The sequence below is a fragment of the Calonectris borealis genome, chromosome 4, assembly GCF_964195595.1.
Source record: "Calonectris borealis chromosome 4, bCalBor7.hap1.2, whole genome shotgun sequence".
NCBI lineage: Eukaryota > Metazoa > Chordata > Aves > Procellariiformes > Procellariidae > Calonectris > Calonectris borealis.
The window spans coordinates 25,836,288-25,860,758 of record NC_134315.1 but is presented as its reverse complement, the minus strand read 5'-3'; the positions used below and the strand labels follow the sequence as shown (position 1 = coordinate 25,860,758).

The 24,471-nt window shown below is 36.9% G+C and overlaps 1 protein-coding gene across 1 annotated transcript in view; it reads right to left on the bottom strand.

Annotated features, from left to right (window-relative positions):
* Window positions 1-24,471, bottom strand: part of NWD2 (NACHT and WD repeat domain containing 2) — a 56,224-nt gene that overhangs the window by 13,239 nt on the left and 18,514 nt on the right. Inside the window, exons 2-3 of the mRNA XM_075150542.1 lie at window positions 20,572-20,660; window positions 15,627-15,743 (exon numbers count right to left, since the gene is read on the bottom strand). Of these exons, the coding sequence (XP_075006643.1) occupies window positions 15,627-15,743; window positions 20,572-20,660 (206 nt within the window). The remainder of the gene's footprint in view (window positions 1-15,626; window positions 15,744-20,571; window positions 20,661-24,471) is intronic.

The following is a 24,471-nucleotide window of genomic DNA, read 5'->3' as shown; positions in this document are numbered from 1 at the left end:
TTTTGGTGTCGTTATGGTTAAATTTATATCTGGCTGTATAAGTGTAGTCTATCAGGGTACCACAAAACCACTCAAACCTTTAGAGGCCTAAATCAGAAGCTCTGAACTGCACTTTTCCTCCAGGGGCTTCAGTGTCTGAACTGCATCCATGCCAGAGGCTTGCAGCAGCCTCTAGAAATATCTGCCCCCCTCTCCATATTCCCTATACATTCAAGTAAATGCACATTTCTCCATAGAAAAATGAAGAAAAATGAAGCAACAGAATTGAAAGAAAATATAATTCCTCACAATCTTCGTGTTGTTTCATACTAAGTCTGCAAATAAGAATACTGTTATTTCAGACCTTTATGAAAAATATCACAGTACTCTACAGTAATAACTTAAAACTTCAATTTGTGCTAACAACATTGCAGCATTTTGATGATTACTACAGGAAATTATTTTTAAAGGGAACAGTAATGTTTACACTATGTTCAGTACCAAGAGACAGTTTTATAGGCAGACTCATGAATCAAAATCTCCCACCTGATGAGTCATTTTCCTTTATAGTAAAACAACAAATTAAAGATTCATTAGACTGAAGGTGATTGAATTGTTTAAAGCTACTAGGCTGGCAAACATGTATAAAACCCTCAGCAACCATTTGTATCTAACGAAACTTTACAGAATTAACACAGAGCAACCTCAGCAGTAGTCTTGTTAGCTTTGTTGAGCCTGAGGCTGAAGTTACTATTAAATGAAGTTTAAAAAACTACTGTTTAGATCCACATGGGATATATTTTTCCCTCTGATCTTCTTGGTGTGGAAAGATATTATAATTATAGGCACAGTCACAACAATGACCAAAAGGAGGAAACTAACCAGATTTGCATTTGATCTTGATATGATGGATTCATAGTGCATCTCATGTAATTAGTTCAGACATCATCACTAAAATGTTCATGAACCCTAATACCATACCTTTTATTAATACAGAAGAAGTTGAAATTTTAGATATATTTAATTCCAACTAAGATATTTAGTGGTAATTTTAATAAAAAGAAGCTGTCAAATGACAGCAAGTTATATTCATTACTGATTGGTTTCACTAATCTTTTTTTTTTTTAAATTATATGTTAACATCTGCAAACCGAGTCATTTGAAAAGTCAGATTTGTAATGTTTTGTGAAGTGATTTCAGATACTTGTCAACTTAAGAGCAACAACTTTTTTTGCTGTTTTGCCAACACAGAAAGCTTCAAATTCATTGAAAATACAGTTTTGTAGTTGCTGAATGATCTGATCCAATGATCTTTTGCTGGGCTTCATGGGATCAGTCCTACCACTTCTACTTCTTGGTCTTTGTGACGTTCCACATGTGACACTGAAGCGCATACATATGTCCTCTCTGCCTCTTCTCAGAGCAGTCCTGGATTGGCAACTTTTTGAAGAATAAGCATTCAAGAAATCTTTGAAGGAATTAAATCTAACCACAATTAATTTTTTAACTTAAGATACCTCTTTGTGTCCAGATCTAAGCACCTCTTAAACAATTTGTTTTTGCAAGATCCATGAGGGATTAGGAAGTGTTATTGTCCCCATTCGACACAGGAAGTAGGTGCAGGGAATTAAGCGTGGGCAGGGATTCAGAGCTGTGACAGGTATGCAGTGGATAGCTATCACTGGGTAGTGGAAGTTGTTCCTAATTCTCAGCCCTGTCCTTCTTACAGAAACTGCTAAAAGAGGAAAGCCTTGCCCACTCATGAATTAGGTCTTGAGTGACTCACATTTCGGCCTGCTAAATTAATGTAAGCTTAAACTGAGATCACGTATTCAAAGTAGAATACTCCATTAGGAGAAAGAGAGTATCTCACATTATTGAAGATGCAGTGAATGCTTCACGCTCTGGGGTGAAATTTGCCTTCAGGCACCCAACGTCAGCATTCAGGTGCCACTGAGATGCACCAAGTGGTTCTTCAGCAGCTGCTTGGCTTGTAGGGACTTAAGTGCTGTTAAAATGCCTTGGGATGTTACGTTGTTCATCTGTTGTCAAGCGTTGGGAAATGCTGCTCCCACTGATATCCCGGAGATGTTGCGCCATGCCTCACCAGGAGGCCTTGGGCAGAAAACCAGTGAGGAGCAGGCTGTGGCTAGTGGGTCATAATCTAAAGCAAGGCAGGTAATGAGGGAGCTCACCCGTGGAGCAAGAGGCCTGTTTCAAAATCTCTCCTGAATGGGAAGAAGGACAAGTCTGTGATCACCAGGTACGTACCCTACTCATCAGGCTTCTGGGCATCAATGATGGGGTAACAGTAGTGTGTGAAAGCTCCTGCTAGAGCAACCCCTCTCTGTATATGAAATCGCATAGCTTTGTATAAGTAACTGAATATTAACTGCAGCAGGAACATGATCCTTATCTTTCCACAATTTGCATGACTGCCCTAATCAAGAGCTACAAAGTCAGCCCTCTGGATCCCTGTCTCTCCTATGGTCACTTGCTCTTCACTGCCTTCTGTGAATCCTGGAGTTAGGATGCTTCCTCAGCCTGTGCTTCTAGGCTTCCTTCCTCTTGTAGTTAAATCTTTCTTATGAAATAAAAACTTTTTTCCTCTTTAAAGCCATGCATTTCAGTCAAATAGCCATTTTACTCATAGAAATGTGTTTTTGCACTACTGCTTACTGTGATGTTAATATAGCTATTAGCTGATAAAAAGTATGCTACTCAGTAATAGATCAGACTGCTATAGACAAAAAAGACACATAAAGCAAAATAGAAGTGAAAGATTGATGTATCTATTTAACGTCAGTTTTAAAAGACCTCAAATTTCTTATAAATATTTTGCCTAAAAGGTGTACGTATTATAATCAGATGCTAATATCCATCAGTTTCTTTCAATTGATATATACGTATGTTTGAATTGAAGTCAGAATCACTTCAGCATAACTGCAAGAAATGCTCCATTGTTTTCGAACCTTACTTTTTATATGTATACTGGCTACATTCTATGTCCTGTCTTTCATATTGAATTGGGATGTGCTAACACAGTGCTTTTGCACGTGCAAACCTGCCTAGGTGGCACTTAAGTCAGGGAAGGCATGCAGAATTTGTAACATGTAAGTGTATTTACCCTCCTGGTTTGCAGAAATGTGAGCTTAACTGACATAACCAAATCTGGAACAAATGGTCAGGATACCAATTTTTAAGGGCCTTTTCTTCAACATGCCATTCAAAGAAATCTAGTACAACTATGGGTCTTTTTGGTTTGTTGCCAGTAGATTGTAACTCAATTGTAACAGTATCCTATAGAAATTACTTATGCGATATAAGATGTCCAGGCACAGACAGAGACGATTTGGGGAACAAAAAAAATAACAGTATTAGCTGGAACCTTGTTTCTGAGAAATGAATGATTTGAATTGAAACTGAGAATTTACTACCAGAAACAAACAGAAAATAATGTCCTTTTTTTTTTTTTTTTTTTTTCCTTACGGCAACAATAGCCAATTCTTCTAAAACTCAAAGTGAAAATGCTAATGGCTAAACAACAGTGAATCATTTGAACTGAAACTAGAAAAGTATATTTACTTAAATTTGTTTTCAATGCACTAATGATTTCAGTAAGAAGAAAAACAAATATATGAATTAATTGAAAATCTCAATGGAGTATACATGTTGACTGCTTGTTAGGGTAAACTCCAAGCCATTAAACTGAACTGAAGTGAACAACTGAAACCAAGATGGAGAAAGCTGTAGTAAGGCACTTCATCTAAACCAAGTTTTAGGAAGCTGGAGTTCCAGAGTAGCTGGTGCCCGACAGATGTCTTGAAAATAGCTGCTTCTACTCCCTTTTTTTCCTTCTAGCTGCAATGCGGTACAGTGTGAGGGCCTCCTGATACATGCACAGAGAGAATATTCTTCAATTAAATACATTTGACTGCTTTTCTTGCCGCTTCATGGTAGTGATCAAAGGACAAAAGTTATGTTGCATTGAAATTAAGTCTCCCCAAAATACTTCCATTAGAAATCAAAAATATGAAAAAAAGGCCAAAAAAGTTGTAACCTGCGATTTCCAGGATGTACAGGACAAAGTGCCTTCAGAACAGCATTTTTCTTCTGCTGCCAACAGCTGTAAGGCACTGCAACTTAGCAGACAGAACATCAGAGCTGGTGCAGAACTCTTAAATCTTCTTTCAACTTTTGCTTCATCTCAGTATGGAAACTGGTAACTTCCTGATGCTTTTGCCACTGCCTCAGATTGCCTATCTATAAAATTAGGCTAATGATAGGTTGCAAAATAAGCATTTCTATTTTGTGTTGATATGCAAAGGATCTTGTGTATTTATGTATCAGCAGGGATGGGACTGTTGCTTTATGTTGTTTGTCCTGTTTAGCTTTTAAGGGGAAAATGATACCATAGAGCAGTATCAAACATTTTAATTTGATTTTTCTCCATACCTAGGTGATAATAATAATGTCCATACCTCAATCCTTTGGTTGAACCTTATGGGTAAATAGATTTAGTTTTAGAACTTCAGCTGACTGTACAAAACATAAAATAAGAAATATAACTTTTAATTGAAATTATTGAAGTGAGTAGAAAACTGAAAGCATAATAAAGACATTTCTGTGCTGAGAAATAGATTTTTTTTTTCCACCTGCCTGGATATGCATTTATGTTCCTTGGCTTGAGAAACGTTGCTGTGCATTGTTTCACAGAGCCATGCCCTAATTTCTCTCTCCCTTTTTTCCCTGGAGGCGCTTCAGAAGTACAATGAGGGGCTATAGGTATTTCAGAAACTTGAGATGGGTATTGGTTTCAGTTCCATGAAAACCAAAAAAGGGCTGTTGAACTACCTTGTAAGAAAACTGAGTGGAATTGGGACTGGAAGGATGAGGTGCAAGTGCTGAAGACTTTTGCTGTCAGTAGTATGTTCCTGACATAGGGTCTAAGGACAAAATGATGATGGAGTTACTTGACGCTTAACCTGTCTTTCAGAAAATTAAAGAGAGGAGCTGAATCCAGCTGTAAATGAAACAATTCCCTCAACTCTGAACTTCACCCACAGTGCAATATTTTTAAATCTCAAAGCTTTTCCCTAGTGGTAGGGAGATATGAAACAATGATGAGTAATTTCTTAGGACATAGTGGGTAGGAGCTAGCAGTCCATCATGCAGAGCGAATGCGCTTCCTCAGAAGAAATTAATGGCCTACTTCCCTGATACACTTTGCTTCATCGGAACTCTCTTTTCTCCTGGCTGTGAAAGTATCAATGGCCTTCTTCCTCCACTCTCTTCCTCCTGTCTTCTACATGATCATGAAGCAGCAGTTTAGTTCATTTTGTTGCCTTTACCTTCACTGTTTGTCATTGCTGGGTCTTTGATCTTCCTGGGCGTGGGTGCAGATGAGAAAATCAGTCAAAAATAATAAAATTATGAAAGAAGTCTGTGAATAAAGGTAGGGTAGAGGAAGACTGGAGAAGATTTTGCCTACCTGTGGCTATAGATTTGAGCTGCTCACTCATTCTGATTCGCCTCCAAACAAATGTATCATTCCTACTTTACTCTTTTTTTGAAATTGGGTGGGACATTTCCTGACAGGCATGTACATTCTTCCTCTTACATAAAGCTTAGGACCTTGCAGGTAACTCCTACTGCAGTCCAGTTTCCTGTCAACAGTGGAGCTGGGTAGAAAACGAAACTACAAGGGCTAGGTTTAATAAAAGACTTTAGCACTCAGCCCAGACTGGAGTCAATAACCTTGTCTGTGGAAATCACTACCCTTCCTACAGGGAATGGGAAATGTACCTTGCCTGGAAACAGCAAGGAGATCAATCTTGTCTTTTAGAGGAGGGCACGGTGGTGTAACTTCCCCTGCTTTGTAAAATAATCACAACACTCACCCAAGCAGGGAGGAACTGTGAAAAGGTTTGAAATCCTGTCTTGCATCTCATAGGTGAAGGCTGGCTAATGGAGAAAAGCTTCCCTTACTGTTGCTGTTTAATGTGCCTTACTGAGCATCCAGGGATACAGGCATCATGGAGCCAGAAAGAAAGAAGATACTCAGAGCCTATCAGTGTAGTCAGCTGGGAGGACAGGGCACTGGCTTCTGGACACCAACCCCAGGAGCTAAAAACTAGGACTCATCCTTACTGCCCTCTTTGGTATGCTTCATATGTAAGAAAGGATGCTGCCTCATGCTGCACCCATGCACCCTGTAAAAAGAAGGGGCCATATCTTTGTTTTCTGGGAAATATAATCTTGCTAGTGTTTATCAGAAGGGCTGCTTAGTTTCTAAATTCCTATTTTGGGATCGTTTTTAAGTGATAAATGATAAGCCAAAGATCTTAGATTAAGGTAATGTTGAGCATGGCAAGAAGAGATGAATTAGGCACCTAAGGGATTAAGAGAGAGGCATCTAGTCTGTAGTCACCACCAAAGTTGCAGGAACTGAGGAGGGGTTTTTAGGACTGCAAAACCTATCCAAATCCTACTGTAAACACATACACACACTCTTTATTGGAAACAGACCTATATATTTATGCTTTTCTGTAACATAATTAAGCTGTGTTTCTCAGTAACATATATAGCCACTATGAAAGTATTAGAAAGTGTTAATTAATCAGCATTATCAGAGGCAGAGATCACTGATGGTATAACGGAGTTTTTAACACCCCTCCTGACTTTAGGAAAACTGAAACTAGTTGTAACATGATATGAGATTTCACTGCAAATTTCTTTTTGCTGTTTTTTTCCCTCTTCTTATTAGAGCTAAACAGATTGGTATTCATTGAGTCTACAAATGAAAACGTAATTTTGTAATTAAATGTCATGAAAATTATTTCACAACTTGCATAGACTAATACAGTCCCCATGAGCCTGATATGACCCATGACTGTGTAGTGTGTAGGGAAGCACCTAAAAACACCATGAATAAACATGATTTGCAGGGATATACAAAAAATGAAGGCCCAAAGGCAAATTTTTAGTATAAGGGACATTAGCTCCAGCAGATTATAATGCCACCTCTCTACAGCACCCAGAATTTAGTGTTTATCACAGTATGCAAAACAAGTAGCATAAATGTAACATCAAATCTGCTTTTCAGGTACACGTGGAATGCCTATATTATGTATTTTGACTAGTTCCTGGATTTTGATGACTTTTCTTTGATTTCTGTATCCTTATGTGCCAATTGTAATGAAACATTCTTTTCTCAAAGCCAGCTGGCATAGGTTTCAGGGCTTGTATTTGGGACAGCTGGTGGCTGATACTCTCTGAACAGATACGTTATCAATCTAGTCCTTCAAAGATGAAAAGAAATGATTAGATAATTCCTTGCACAAGAAGACACACATATAGAAAGAGTATAATTTTCCTTCCCCAACAATGCTAGCAGTATGTGTCCCAGTAAACTTAAGACTGATGTGGAACTATCAATCCCTTCTGTATGTTCTTAAATTATTTGCATGTGTTCCCTACTTTTCACATGCTTGGAGGGGAAGAACTGTTTTTTCTGGTTTATTAAAACATTATAAATTTGTAGGAGGCTAGAAAGGACAGTAGCATAATTGCAGGATGAAAGGCACTAATTCCTATGAAATGAACTAATAATTTAAACTAATTACAGTTAAGGAGAAGAAGAAAAATGTGGAAGGGATCTTCAAAAAAGCTGAACTGAAGGAAAAAGACTAAAGCAAGCAGTGTGATAATAGAGATTAAAGCTTTCCTTGGCTTCATAAACCACACCTCTTACACACTTGACAAAGATTGCGGCTGATGAAGAATAGCATTACTTAAAGTATTCAGAGTGTCAACAATCTTTACAGTTAATTCACATCACCAAATATTACAATGAGAATGCTAACCCTAATAGTTTAATTTATATTAAATATAAATCCATCTTTTCATAAAGTCACCTTCAGAACTGCTGCATTTCAAAAACTATTGTTCTTCAATACTACCCAAAATTAGTTTTCCATTTATAATATAGATGAAAAAAATCACCTTTATAAATCCTCTTAGCTTTCATTTACCATACTTCACGAATGGAATAGGTTAAAACCTTACCTATAGTAGCTTTCTATTGGGATATCTTCATGCTTTTCTAACACTAATTTTTAACTAAAAGGTAATCAGACCTAAAATTAATGCTAAGTGTACAAGCACTAAATACTAAATACTGCCTGCAGGTAATAGTCATTAGCTAAATGTTTAAAAATTCTGTAGCAAATCCCCATGGGAAATGAATGAAATATAGCAACGAACATCAGGTCATGACACTTCTCTCAATAAAAACACTATCTTGCCTGTGTCATGCAACTGCATGACTGAGAGGCAGAGTATATGCTCTGCAAAAGTATGTGGCCAGGCGATGTGCTGTTTTTCCAGCCATGAGTAGCACTTCTCTTCTAAATTCTTTTTGAACAGTTTTAAGCATTAAAGTAATTTCTATACTATGCAAAATAGTTAACAAGAAAAGAACATGTAGTTTACTTATAATAATTGCAGTCTCCAAGGCATTCTAAGCAAGTATTCTCTTTTCATTTTTTCAAGGTGGAATGGAATACCACCTGTGAGGTTTTCCAGTTATGAAAGAAGGAAGCATATGATAATTACCTGCTACATGGCATGCTAACAGAATGGTAACTACAAAAAAAGCACCTTGCACTGAAAGCAAATATTTTAAGAGAAAAGAGGCAATACCTTATGGATGCATACCAGTATCACTATGAAGAACACGGATACTGTCTCTTATTTTACTTCTGTAAATTAGTATCTTTCACTGAAGAAAAAAGGATCCTGTGAAATTATACACTCTGATTATCTTAAAAAAACAGACCCAGCTACTGCTAGCTGGATTTAACAATAATCAGACTGAAAAGTGAACTAGTTACTTTGTGGGTAGGTGTTTGTTTCTGTTATTGGAGAACCAAAGGATCCCTGAAGAGAATCTCTGTATTTGAGAAAAGGGAAGGTATATACTCTGGGTGCAAGCAATAGCATTAAGAGTTCTCTTTGAACTTACCAACTGCCTGCTAAATACTATAAAGTATGCTCTTTCTTTACACAGAAATGGAATTGCAAGGTTTAGGATCCCCCCCCGCTCCCCATCCCGACTTCTGCAGAATAGCCAATGTTGGCTTTCTGATCTACAGTTTCATTTGTAGAATAGACCATTACATCTAGCTGATTATAATGCTTCCTCAGAAGATTGTTTGGCAAAGCTCTTAAGGTCAAGAGAAAATAAATCTCGTAAATCTCATACAGCCTATTTCTTCCTCTACACATTATACATAGAACGATGGAAATCTGAGTTCATGCTAATCTTGTTCTCACTAATATGGTCATTTATATTAAATATAATACTTAACCCTTCTGGAAGGCAGCACCAAAAATTCTATTTATGTCAAGAAAAAGAAATAGAGTGACTTAGCAGAAAATATGTACAGTCTTCTGACTCTAGGCTGAAAATGCAAGCTATTTTAAGACTACATCAAAACCCATGCAGTTTCTATGTTCTATGGAAAAGCTGCCTGATGAATCTTGTAGCTATTTTCAGCAGGATATGTTTAAAAAATGGGTAAGCATTTTTAGACCCTAGATTTTAGATTTAGAGAATCAGAGATGGTTCACAGGAAAATACATTCCCAGCCCTAAAGCAGATCAAGAAACTCACTCACAATAGCTTAATCATATAATATCACCCCATGCTTGATTCTACTCTGTGTGTATGTGCGTTGTTCAGAGACGAGCAACATGGAAAGGGATATACACCCTTTGCCTGTTAGTCTGGAAGCTGTGAAAGAAGACCAAGGCTTGCTGAGGGGAAAGTTGCCTATTATGTCTTTAAAATATAATCACTTTTTCTATTTTGAAAAATTTAAAAAAAATATACAAAGCTCTACTATGACATTCACAGAAAAATCTTTCCTGTTGGCCAAGTCCATCTAAAACAGGATTAGTGTCCGCAGACAAATACTTCACTTCAGATTAATGCCAACAAGTGCTATGGAGCCATTCCTGATATGCTGTATGACCCCAAACCCACTTATGTTAGAAGGAGTTGTTTGGATGGGTTTTGAATCAAATGCGGAGTGAGAAGAAAATTAATAATTCGATATTTGTTTCTTGGGATATACTTATTGGGAGAGGTGGGCTGTTGTGCCACATCTGGTTCCAGCTATTTCTCCTCACTCACTTAAAAACTATATATAGAGCTGCTTCCTTGAGGAAAATGAAATTCTGAAATGTACCAAGCACATGTAACTTATGCTGAATTTCCAAAGAGCACTGGGTGCTTAGCATTCCCTCTAAATGGACTGTTTTACTATAGACACATTTGACTGACTTTAGCCTCCCTAACTTAAAATGTGTGGCAATTTTCCCAGGAGAGCAAAAGCAAAATGTAACAACTCAGGTGTTCCAGAACCTGCATATATTCAGTTTTCACATTAGGAATAAACCCTAAAGTAATACCAGAACTGAAATGGGAGTTGAGGAGATTCAGCAGAGCTGGAATAATATAATTTGGAATTTTCTCTGAGCTGGAATGTGCTCAGAATTAATTATCAACCATTTGTACTAAGCAAAGAGAACCAAGTAGCAGTGTACTTCGTGGAATGATTAAAGCATGCATTGTACTGTAGGAACAAAAAGATCCAGAGATGCAAAAAACATTTCACTCCCCAATTTACCATATTTCGTCTTCAATTTCAGGGTGATTTAAGGACATGCCAAATATTGTAAATTGCTAATATTATTTTAAAATCCTACTGGAATCCCAATTTTATAATGCTAGGTCTTCTTTCATTAATGCTGAAATTAACAACAAGCTCTCAATAATTTGAGAGGGATAACGTAAATTACAATATCTGTTCAAAGTAGGTAGAAAATGTTTTTACTATTCTTTGGACCAGATGATTTGAATGATGGTTGGGGAGAATCTCTTAGGTTTGTACAAACCCAAACATATTTAATTGAGCAAACCGTTACAGGCGACAAACTAACATTTCATTTCCATTTCTCCCTTTCATTTTACAATTTTTCAGGATGTAGTCATGCAAGAACAGCAATTCAGGCAGAGACTGTGTGGTGCCGCACAGATGGAAGAGAGCACCCACGTGTTACAACTTGCAGGGTGTGTTTGAAGAGAAGTGCAGAGAAGCCTGCCAGTTCTCTCATCTGTACTAAGGCGTAATCAACAGCAGGTTAGTACTGGAGTATTAGTTAGGGAACCCCCATAAAAGGGCAGTAAACTTATTCTGTGAATAATCACTATAGACTAACGACACCCTAAATAGCTCAAGGCCTTAATTGATATCATCACTGTACTGGGGTTCTAAATTAGCAGTCTAACTCCCTAGTGTCTCCTTGCTGTTAATGGAGAAACAGTCATCCAGAAGATGACTCAGATATTGCTGGAGGTACCTATATCTTTCTCTTAGTTGTTAAAGGTGTCGAGACTAGATCCGTAATAGATGAATCCTGTTCATGATCAGTACTAGTTGTGGGTTGACAATATAACCTTTATTGTCACTTTACCATCCTGTCTGTATTGCCATCTCTTATGAATTTACTAGGAAACATAACCCAACAAAATGTAAAGGTTCCAGTGATGCACTGAATATATTTAGTCTTTGGTATCGTTATGCAATGCAGAGTTTAAGCAGTTCACAATTTAATTTGCATTTCAATCTCCCCATGTAGATTCCAGAGACAACCAGTATGATTTCTGCATAAAATTTGTACGGAAAGTATTTTTCCCACAGAAATAGTACTTCTCCCCTCATAAATAAATCTTGATGAATTACTCTGTAGATCAAAAATAGCATGGTATGTATTTAACCTACAGTAAAGGCTACGAGTTTTTAAACGATCACATATAATAGGCACTGATTTTACACAGCAAAAAACCAACCAAACAAAAAAACCAACCTAACCAAAAAAAAACCAACTCCCCTCTCCCTTAATTGGATCAAGTGTTGATAGAGCTCAGGCAGTAGGTAAGAGGGGGACTGTACATTCCCAAAGACAGTGTCACAGGAAATAAGTTAACCATTTTTTTCAGAACTGCTTCCTCCTTTGTGATTATGAATATGTGTTCATTTAGATTTTGTTGTTTCGTGTCTAAGAAAAGCCTAGGACTTCCAACGTATGCACTGCTCTAACTTAAGAACTGAATTTCATTTTCTCTCCCTCTGATATCACAATGCAGGCACAAAGTGCCATAAAGAAACACTTTCTAAAATCAATCTATATCTGCTAGTTAATTCTGAATAGTCCGATTTAATCCCAGATCTGTGTCTGAATTAAAAAAGCGGTAATTGAAAAGTAAAAAAATACCCAGCTGAATGGAAGTGGCACATTTTATAGAACTTTCTCAAGAAATGGGAAGTTGCCCAAAGCCTGCAGTGCCAAAGTCAGTTTTAAATTATGTTACTATAAATTAAAACTAATTATGCTTGTTGGAGTAGAATCATCTTCAATTTGTGTTGTAAATGAAATAAACCCCATCCCACTAAGGTACAACAGAGCAAAAACCAAATGTGCATAAAGAGATTTCTGTAGTTTTGCCAGTCTAGTCATTGGGAGAGCTATTACTCTGGCCCATACTTGGAAAACCTGGAATAAATATTGAAGTCGTTGGCTCACTGCAACCTCTTTGCTAACTGTTTTGTTCTGTTTAAAATTTCTGATCTGGCTTGACTTCTTTCCTTAGTAACAATATCAGGCAGGCAGTTCTTAACAGCTTCAAAATTCTAAGCTGCTAAAATATGCAGCAATGGTACATGACGAGGTTTCCTTCACTGTCAGAGATTTTAGAACATCCATGTCTAAGGACACTGGGTGTTGCTACAGGAAAAATGCCATGCCTTTCTGTTCCAACTCCGTTTTTTCATCAAAGGGAAGATAAAAAGCAGAAAAATAAACCCAGAAAACTAAATTTAGTCACGCAAGACGGAAGCTACCCAAACTCTTTAGAGATCTGGACCAGTGTGTGCTTGTGAAAAACAGTGTCATGACAGGATCAAACCCAGCCCAGATTCACTACTGCAGGCACCGGGCTCTTTACAGTCAAGCACTGAAGACGGCCTTTGCTTCCCAGGGCTCTGAAGCTAAATAACAGAGTGAGGCAAGCAGGTGAATGAAACAGAGACGGCGAGATGGTTCTAACGGTGTGATAAAAGTACAGAACAACTTATGCTACAACAGCTTGCTCTTTGTCTAATCTTTGGCATGGAGAAAAGTGATCTCCAGCCTTCACAGCAGGCAGTGTTTTGTATTCCTTCTATCCCCACGGGATTCTGTGGTTTCAGTTCGCTAAATGTTTAAAATTCTTCCTTTAAAAAAAAGAAAAATCAAGGACTTGCAATTTTTTCAGAAAAAAAAAAGGCTAAATGTTTTATGCCTTATTATGACAAGTCTAAGAATTAGAGTTCAATTAGCTACGTTTAGGTATAGAGGAGAAATCTACCTCTTCTAAATTGTTTTCTTAGCAAATACATTATAGAAAAGAAAATTTAGAATAGGAAAGGCATGGTCTTAAAATTGTTTTCCATGGAAGTTTAACATCAAAACACAGGTTAATAAGTTGCAATTAAGGCTGTCAAAGGAGAGTGGCAGGTGTCCTTTAATGTCCGAATGACAAGCATTTCCACTATCCTTCCAGTTGCAATAAACAAGTGACTACGGAGAGGACAATCAGGAATAAACAGAAGCAATGGTTTTTTACTTTCAGACCAATCCTTGAAAACTTGTAATAAAGGCATATAATAGCAAAATGCTTATAATTTAGTAAAACTTACACTAACAATTAGTGTAATAACTGACAAAATTAGTTAAGTAGGATTAAGCATGTTTACTTGAAAACATTCAGCCTGACGGATAGATACTGAATGAGTCTGTCTTTTGCCCCGTATGCTCTGGTACTTCTACAGCACTAGAATGAAACTGGAACTGAATTTATCTAATGTAGGCAGGATATCTACTTTTGTCTCTGCAAGCACTTTGTCTTAAAATAACGTTGGTTGTCTTCTTAAACACAAATGAAGAGTTTTATAGAGGTTAATTTAAATTGAGACTTATCCTAATATCTCTGCAATCCTACAACTATGCATAGAAAAATAATTGTCATACATCCCCCATTTATTTCTCACAAAGATGGAGCCTCAAGACAGTGGATAAAGAATTAAATATGTTTTGGAGAATATAAATATTTATCTTCTAGAGAAGTATCCTTGATGATAGCAAATCCTACTCATTGTGTCCATTTTTGTACTTTCACTGAAGTCTCCCTTGCACATAGTACTTCTCATATACAAAATAAACCCATATTCCTCCCAAATCATCTTGTCTTTTGTTTTGGTGCTTTAATAGATGCTGTTAAGTATGCACTATATACCACCAAATAGCCAATCTCATTAGAGAGATTCTCTATCTAGATCTACCCAGAAAGTTAAAGAACAGCCTTACTCTTCACAGATAAAGAGGATATGCTACTCTCTAAGCAGCCGGGAAAAAGGCATTTATCAAAAGTCATATATTTTTTGTCTATGCACTGAAAACTAATACAGTCAGCATAGCATACACTAAACCGGTCTTTAAATATTTTTCAAGTTAACTATGTTCATCTTAAAACATGGTACAATCCAGAAGAAAGAGAAAAAAATGCACTACTCTGAATTGTATATTTAATATAAAATCAGTGACAGCAAAATCTATTGTATATGATTCATTGGAAGGGGGAAAAGCAGACCTGGCAGGACTTTATATATACAGCCTAATCCTAGTGCCTTTCAGCCATTAGAACCCTATACAATGTTTGGCATGGCTTCATAAATTCATACTGTTTCAGCTGTAAAAGCTGTGAGGGATAGCTGAAGACTGTTGAGCTTGACATAAAACAACAGGTTCATCTACAGAAAAAGGACCTCTCTGACATGAAAATAAATATGTAAAGCTTTATAAACCACTCCTGTAAAAGTGGTTCAGTCTCTCCTTTAGGCCTAATAGGAAAAGCCAGTGAAGATCTGTCTTTTTTGCCAGCTTTACTGACTCTTGAAGAATCCTAAAAGCAATGCTTGTTCTGGCAATGGTAAAGAGAAGGCAGAGAGTAGGAAAAACACAAAGACTCAGAGCCTCCTCAGGTTGTCACCGACCTCCAGTCTTTTCATACTCTAATACCTGGCATCCTAACTTGTCCTGGGTTTACGACACAAAACAGCAAAATGCAGATCAGAGCAGATAGTTCTTCGCTGCTTCTGTGCTTTTGTAAGTCAGTCCTTCTAGGCCAGCCAATAACGCATGTGTGAGGAGTGCCAAGAATTAATTAATGGTGGCCTCCTTAAACAAGTAGTCCATACTTCTGTTGTGATAGTAGTACAGTCATACCTTGTGGTTTCTAAACCCGTCTTGCTATGGGGACTGATCATGAAAGATCCTTCTTTCCTCTCCACTAATATTGAGTCATCTTTGTTAATCTATAGTGCTGTATAGGGAAACATTTGCATGCAGTATAGCAAATGTACAGCGAGGAATATCAAATATTTTAGGAAAAAAAAAAGAATACAATTGTTACTGAATCATGCATGTTAGGATAGCTAACATTATATTTTTGTTGTAAAGTAAAACATTATTTTTATACCCACAACAAAACATGGACCTGCAGAACTTTTCAAGCAATCTTCTAATAGCTTCATACGAGTCTTTTGCAGCTCAGGACTGTCCCATTCATCTGCTTCAACTCCCCAGTATAAGTCGATGACCTGGAAAACAGTATGCAACATTGTTACTTTATCATATGCCCTTTCTACCTATCAAATGAAAAATTAGCTTTGTCAACATTTCCTGTACTGCTAAGCATTGCTCTGCAGTGCAGTAAAAGGCAATGAGGTCTATATCCAGTCCTTACACAGACTGGCACCGTTTCCTTAGGTAAATGACAATTCAAGCCTCCTATTTTCCCTCCCAGACAGTCCCTCCTGGGACAGTCCCTCATTTCATATTCATATTTTTTTGCAGAGATTAGCATAACAAGATCTTGATTTGATGTAGTCTTTATTTGCTCCTAGATTGCATATAATGGATAGGTAAGCATAATGACAAAAGCATTGATAAAATCCTGGCTCTACAGAAATGAATGCGAGTTTTGCTGTGGATCACAGTCATGACTTGTGTCTTGTATCCACAGGATATAAACTCATCCTGTGCACATGGCTGAAAAGAAAGAATATGTGCGGTTCTGTAATATTGTACTTCATTAGCTGGTCTTTGTTGCTTTGGAAGCAGAGATTGTATAGATACGCAATGGCAGACAGCTTGCTGTCCAGCCTTTCATCTGTAGATACAGACTCAGTTTTGTGATGGTAATTAGTTGCAAACAAAATCCTGGAAGAAACTGGAATATGGATGTTAAACTTACTTGAAGAAATTAAGTGATGAAGTGTGATTTCACTACACGTTGTAACTAAAAGGCTGAATTCTTACTGTGGGAAATAATTGAATTTAAAAGAATAGGGATCATATGTATGCATTTCTTTTGGAATAAAACTTATGGTACATGCTACTACTCTCTCATTTAAGCTACTATTGACTGTTAACATCATGTATATAACCTGAACAAAAAAAAGTCCAAATGGGTAGTTAAAAAAAAAATCAAAATTGTATTAATACATGAAAATATTACGATATTGTTTATTGTAATATTATTTGTATTGTGGAAGCACTGTGGAACATTAAGAAACAGAATCACAAAACTAGCTGTTGTCTAAAGAAGATCGTAAAATCAGCCTGAAGACCTAATACAAGAACTAATAATGGGTTGATGTAAAAGTAAAATTCACCAGTTTACAGCTAGTTAATCTCCTTGGAAAGTTTCTCGTAACAATAAATGCCAAGGTTTAAGACCTAATCCTAGAAGTATTTATGCCCATGTTTAATTTCATTACCAACGGTCTCGTTGGTTATTTCTGCCAGAAAAGTTTGGGACGCCTGTCAGTGTTTGCTGGAGTAGGCACACTGTTGCCAAACATGAGAGGTAATGTGCCGTCTGACTGATGATGAGTGAAATAACCAATGTATAGAATGCATTGTAGCTTACACTGCCAAGAAAATACACTTAATGTCTTTAGTTTTTAGAGAAACTCTGTTCCAAAATTTTGCTGGAACAAGCAGCTTCTGCTTTACAAAAGTGCATCTCAAACAGCCTTCCTATTTCCCTCATGTGCACTGATTTTTTCTCTGTCCTTTTCTCTTTTAGTCTCATTAGGGAAAAAGTATTCCCTTCTTCCTCTCTCCCTTCTGTTATTTATCTATACGACTTCATTATTGAACTTCAAATTGTATTCAGCTGATTACTTGAATGATGTATGATAGAGCTTAAGTATTCTTGTCATAAAATTAGAGCATCTTAGCATACAGTCAAAAATATTTGCATTATTGGTTGAATGAATTTATTGTCCTGCTCAAGTTAATCTGAAACATAAAAGCAATTTCTATTTTAATTAACTGTTCAGAAATCACGTTAATTCTGTAAATGTAAAGAGGAAATTCTCTAGAATAACAAATATTGGAGGGGCTCAGCAGCTGCCTTCTGTGTGTTTTAACGTTATAGATTATTTTGATGGGGTAACACAATTTTGGCGCATCGTATCTTAACATGTTATAATTTTGTCCTGCAAGAGGAAATATTTTAGCCATCAAACCTCTGAAGACACCAAGAATTTCAAAATGAGGGGCTTATCAGTTATTCTTTATGCTAACTAAAATAAACAGGATTTACAAAACTAAAGAAATGGAACAAGACAACTGTATCTGATGTTGAAGTATGTTTTTACTTATACTTGGAAAAACTGTGTGACAAACACCCACTCTAACTTTCAGTAAGGCTGCCAAGGTGAGATGACAACCAGCGCTCTGTGCGAGAGCTACTTACACACAGCGGACTGACACTGATCTAGTTCAGTTCCACACTAGTCACCTAACGGAGACTTTTCGTTCATAATTCAGTGTTTCCTTTTGCTTATTTTAGCTTTTGTCCTACCAATCTTACAGTTTCACAGATTTTTCTAAGGAAATGAAATAATTTTATCTTTATCGCTTCCAAGTGCTTAAAAAAACACTAAAAAAAATGATTCATGCCATATTCCACTTTCCTTCTAGCATATAGTACATGGTGAAAATGATTTGAAACAGTTCGTTGCTCCCAAGAAGAAAAGAGCATTCTGCTAATTAACTATGGTTGGTTATCCTCCAAAAATTTTCTGTTACAACTACTTTCTTTAACCTCTCTGTCCTCCCCTAAAAAACTACTGTATTTCAGGTACAAAACACCATGCACTCTGGAAGTCTTTTTTTCAGCTTACTTGCATTCTATCTTCACCAAAACCTGTTTTTCACAAATATTTTCTGATTCAATGGAAAAGGAAGTCCATCAAGCAAACAAATTCACAGAGTGATTGAATGTATTCAGTTCTGCTTCCACACACATGGTGGTTATGTTCCCTAACAGCTCCCACCAACTTGAGGACGCCTGACAGATCTCATGCTTTGCAACAACTGAAACACTTATCAGTGCAGCCAGATGACTCAGCGGAAGCTGGTGCAATAAATGTACTCAAATGCATTTCATTTGGGTCATGATTTATATTATAGCGCATTTGTGGTAGTTACATGCAAGGTAGTTTTTGTTTGGTCAGTAGAAGAATACATATCAGGATGAAAAGTTATGTGTTCTGCTCTGTACAGGGAAATATAAATTTATCCATGTATCTGAAAAGTACATAATACTTTCGTGACACCATTGCACTAAAAACTGTCGTCTTGATTTTGCATGCTAACCTAAGAAACTCAGTGTATCAGGAATGGAAAAGGCAAAAAAACCTGTTTTGATAAAGTCTACCTCAGAGCCTCCTCCAAAACGCTTTACTACTTTCCCTTTGTAATTTTTGTACAAGTTTTCTTACTTTGCTTCCATAGAAATGTGATAGCTTTCTAGCTGTTTTCAGAAATGCGTCAGTGGAGCTGTCTCTCAGACCTCGTATCACATAAGGATGCTCCTGGTGTTGAAACTATATAATAAAATAATTTGCTTCCGTGAATATCAACTAGAGTAAACTTAATTATTCCTCCCCTAGAGACTACATTACAATCCATTTGAAGAAAGACATGTTTCCTCTCACAAAGAATTCAGTGGATTATGATCTACTTGAAAGAGACATTTCCCTCCTGTCACTGAGATGTCTCCTCAAAGATGACTGAGAAATAGTTTATATTTTCCATTAATATCACATGGTAATAACAGGAGAAAAATGCTTTATTATTTAAATATCTTTTGCTATTCCTTGCATGTACCACTGCAGCTGGGACTCCCCAATCAGCTGATGAGCTAGGACCTTCAGATGAAATTCTTTTATAGCCATAATCAAAAATCACTCTGGAATTTACCACCATGCAGATTCAGCAACTCCACTGTGACTCAGGGAATTAAAACCAAATATCCTAATTTAAGAACTTGTTATTTTGATTAAAAACCAGCTGCATGTGCATCAAGAATAATACACTGGGAGGAACAGGATGTTGCATAAAAGGCATTAGCTGTTTACAAGTAAGCTACACTCTGGAGAGCTGAGTTTTTGGGGTCACTAAGACGGGAGGTTAATACGAGTAAGGCTTGAGGATGTAGAACCAGAATTTTTGAAAAATTGAACAACATTTTTACAACATCACAAGCTGTATTTGTTTCTCTTAGCAAAGAGCCAGTTCCAGGCCTGCTGACATATGGGACTTTACTGGATGACTTTACTGGACTGTGGATTAGGTTATACGTGACTTAAAAGTATCAGTGACTTTAACTGTGATGCCAAACTCATGTGTTTTAAGTCAAATGCAACTGTACTTATTACCAATTGGCTCTTACCAAAGATAAGGATGGGTATATGTCTTCCATAACACAAAGGAAAACATGAACTGACGGAAACAATGCAAATTTTACAATTGACATTAAAGGAAGCAAATTCCATAGTATTCCATAGTATATAATCACAATAGAAATGTTCCACATTCAATTCATTTTGGTAATCAGTTTCAATATTCACCTGGTTAAATTATTTTCCACATTACAGTGGAAGACAAACCCGTAGTTAGAGTAGATATAATATCACAATTATGTGAATATACAGATGGTGCTACTTCAATGATGATTACATGAAATTAAAAATAGGTTGCATTAAGTATGGTTTCTAGAATTACAACACGGTAATTCAGACATAACATTATTTCTTCTTAAATGCTTTGAATATCTAAAATAGAGGTGGTTTCATTAAGTTTCTAATGTGAAAGTTGTCAGCTTGTTGCCATATTGCTTTCACCACCAGTGCAATGTTACATTGTAAAACCGTGTTTTTTTCGTCTATTCAGAATTTACCTCAAATCTGCCTTTAAAATAATTTAAGTACATCTATGCAGTACAATTAACATATGAAATACATTTTTTGCAATTTTCTATTTTACTAATGATATTTTAAAATGTTATCTGTTCTAAATAGGGTTAATTTCAAGAAAAAGTAACGCAAGATTCAACACAACAAAACCTACCTGAAATTCCAGCCCATAGTTTTCCCTGCAGAATTCTCTCAGCTTAGGATACACATGTTCTCTTAGGGCACTCCTTTCTGCTATTGTATCTGTGTTGGGGAAAAAGATGTTATTAACAATATTTATATGAACTCTGTTCTTCTCTCTGTCAGAGATACAGATTTATCACATAAAAAAGAGCCCTTAAAATACAGACAGACAGACACACACAAACCTAATGAAAATCAAGTTCTGGGATTTAATCTCCAAACTGTGTGTTGTACTAGCACATAAATGTGTTTGTATGTGCAACATTAGGCTTCATACACATCTTAATATTGCAGCATATTTAAATACAGCACAGCTGAATTAATTTTGTAATTCGGCAGTCAGAATTTCTTTATCAGTTTGACTTCGATTTAATTTTCACGAAGCTGAATTTTATGAATTAGAAACACCATGGAACAAAGAGGTATACCAAAGATTAAAGAGATCTCTATACTTAGAGATCAATATAGGAATAAATCAATAACATGGATTAATGACATTGACATTGTGTCAAACACTATCACTTTCTTCACCATCTTTAATCTGATAGTATCTTGAAAGGAAGAAAGCTTTTAATACCATCATTTATGGCATCTTTTGGTCCAGGTGATTCCTGCTATCATACTAAATGCACAGTTCTGACATCATGTTACTCTCACCATGCAGAATGACATGTGTTCTGATAATGAAGTACAATATGGCAATGATGCCAAAATTATTATTAAGTTCTGTCTGTACAAGTTAATCTGAACACATTTATATAAAACCTATCACTTGAGAAACATACTGTCAAATTTGAAGTAAATTTGGTTAGTAATGAAATCTTGCATAGATAATAAATTTTATTGTCTCTCACAGTAAGACTAAGATATGTGATGGATTTTGCTAGGTCTAGATTGCGACCGGTGTCGACTGAGTTAAGACACAGAGGCACGACACTGTTGCTAAGTTATTTGCAAAAATAAAACACAACTGTTGTAAAACTACTAGATCGGAGTGCCACGTGATGAAAAATAAAGTGTTAACTTATGAATGATGGAAAACATCTACTGCAGTTAAAGCAATATTTGTATAACTGCACTGAAACAAAACGATAGGTTAAAACTGATTTAACAATCCCCATATTGTTGGAAACCAGAGATATGTGTGCAAATCTAACAATGTTTTGTTTATCAGAGTCCCAGCTGATACATCTAAGTCAGAGGTCTGTTCATAGAATCATGGTCACAGATTTATACTCTTTCTTATTTTGACAATTCTAGGACAGTGTGAAATCCATAATTTAATTAATTACACCAAATGCTTAATATCCTTCTTAATATTTAAATATACCTTTGAAATATTACATAAATGTGTGCTATAATTACCATTTATCTTTATAAACAGAAAACAATCCAGAACACCTCCAGAGAAATTACTTCTTATGAAATCTGCATCAAGGTAAAAAGGCTATACCACAAAAGCTCAAAACTACAGCCATGAACTTAATCAAATTTATCTGAATTACCAGAGTTCTTCCTTCACAAACTTTTGATCGGGAAAAAAGTCAAAGGCATAGCAGTTTTCATAAAACATCGTCTCTAAGTGCAGCAATATTATGTTTTTATGATTTCATGTTTGAAAATATACTAACTATGCTAATGTGTTCTGAAGACAAAGAACAGTCCAGAAGCATTAGTCAAGTCCTTGCTCCATTGCAAGCTTTCTACTTTACTGTGGGCACCACTCAAGGCGAGATCCTAAATCTGCAGTGCACAGCTTTTATCTATCCAATTTGAACACTGCAAATAAGACAGATCCTGCTCTGGGTTACATTTGGAGGAGTGTGGCCTCGCTCCCTCTCTCCTCACTTCCCTCTCAGGAAGTTATTACCCTCCTCTCCCGGGCACTGAAGAGGCTGCACGAGTGCTGTGCCCAGCTCTGGGCACCCCAAATCAGGAGGATGGGGACGAAACTGGTGAGGCTACTGAGATGGTCAGGGGCAAAGAGCACATGGCCTACAAGGGGAGATTGAGGGATCTGGGCTTGTTTAGTCTGGCAAAGAGTGTAAGGGGGACCTAACTGAAGCCTACAACTACTACTAAGGCACTTACAAAGATGATGGAGCCAAGCTCTTTGTGGCAGTGTCAGAGAGCACAACAAAGGCAATGACAACATATTACAGCTTGGGTAGTTCAGGTTGGACACTAGGAGAAACTCCTCTGTCCTTGGAGCTCTTCAAGACTCGACTAGACAAGTTCATGGTTGGCCAAGTTACTGTTGGCAGCACTTCAAGAGGGAGGTTAGCCCAGATGACCTCCTGAGTCCCCCCTGCAACCAGCAGTGATGCTGTCTCTCAGAAGAACCTGCAGGTTTGGCTTAGTCATCCAGGCCCCTCGTACAGTGCCTGGGAAGACTTTTGTTACTGCGTGGGCCGGTGGGAGCAAAACTGTAGAGTAAAATAGCTGGTGCCAAGGACCTAACGTCTATGCCATATGTATTTCAGGGGATTTTACTTTGGATAGGGCTCAACACCCACAAACATTTGGAGTGCATTAGGTAAGATCCTGGAGTTATCTTCCTATTTTTCATCCAAAAGGAACTCAGTTCATGCACACCAAGACTGCTCATGATGTGAGTCAAAGTGTATTAGATAGTGAGGATCAAGAGATTCACCTCAGAAATGTACTCCGGATCTGGATGTATACAGATGCATGCTACAAATATTTAGGAATGGAGTGCAAAAACCAACGCTCTCAGCCCAGAGCTGCCTGAGTTAGTACATAAGTAATAGAGAGACGGACGAGTTGCTCCCTCCTTAGGATCCACAGTCATTAATTTTCTCTCATACTGTAGTGCCTAGGTCAACCTTTTCTTGCAGAATGTAGTACACAGCTAACAAGGCTAATTAGCTGGAGGGTTGCACTGTGCTGATGCAGCAGTATTATTTTGGCTCCAAAGCAACTTTTCTCAGAGCCAGCTTGGAGTCACTGTACTGCACAGTGTTGCTGTACCTTGTGATAAAAGCTACCTGCGTACTTTGTTTCATTTGAAATACTTCACTTTTTTTTTTTACCTTCACAGTAACTGAGGCCGTTAGATCAGTCAGTGATAGAGATATTCTATACTCTTCGCCTTAACACAGTTTAATTTTGGCATGCAAGTCTACGAAAACACAGAGCATCATATCTTCACAATTGAGTAAAATAAACTGTTGAAAACCAACTTACTACTCAGTTACTGAGCTAAAACAAAATGATTCTTGCCTCTTTAAACTGAAATTAATGATGACTACAGCTTTGTATTAAGGAAGCAACAATTCATAGCTACTGTTTGCAGTTACTTAAATGATCAATGTGACAGCGGACAGAACAGTCTTACTAGGGAACTAAAATAGGCTAAGTTGCAGGAACAAAAAAAAATGGGAAAAGGGCAGAAGTTAAGAGTAAACATGATTAAATAATAAACGGGAAATATATTGTCTGAGGTACACAACAGATAAAACCGTATTCTGCTGCTTTCCATTTATGCCCGTACGACTTATCCTGCAGAACCCCACTGGCTCTAGTTTTAGAACATGGTGCTGTTCCCTGCAGCGTAACTTGTAGAGTCTTGTTCAGAAAATTAAACAACACACTGCAAGAGTAGTGCTACATTTCTAATACCTTATAAATGAAATAGAGACAAAACATTCCTTCAACTAGAACTGAGTTCTGGATAAGACACTCGGCATACCCATCCTGTATTTTTATTCCTACCTCCAAATCTAATGAAAGTGCTTATCTAATTGTAATTTGAGTCTGGTGCTTATATTAATGAATTTTAAGAATTCCTGTATTTGTAATAAGTTGTAAAACTTTAAGGAAACAGAAGTGCATATAAACTACAATAATT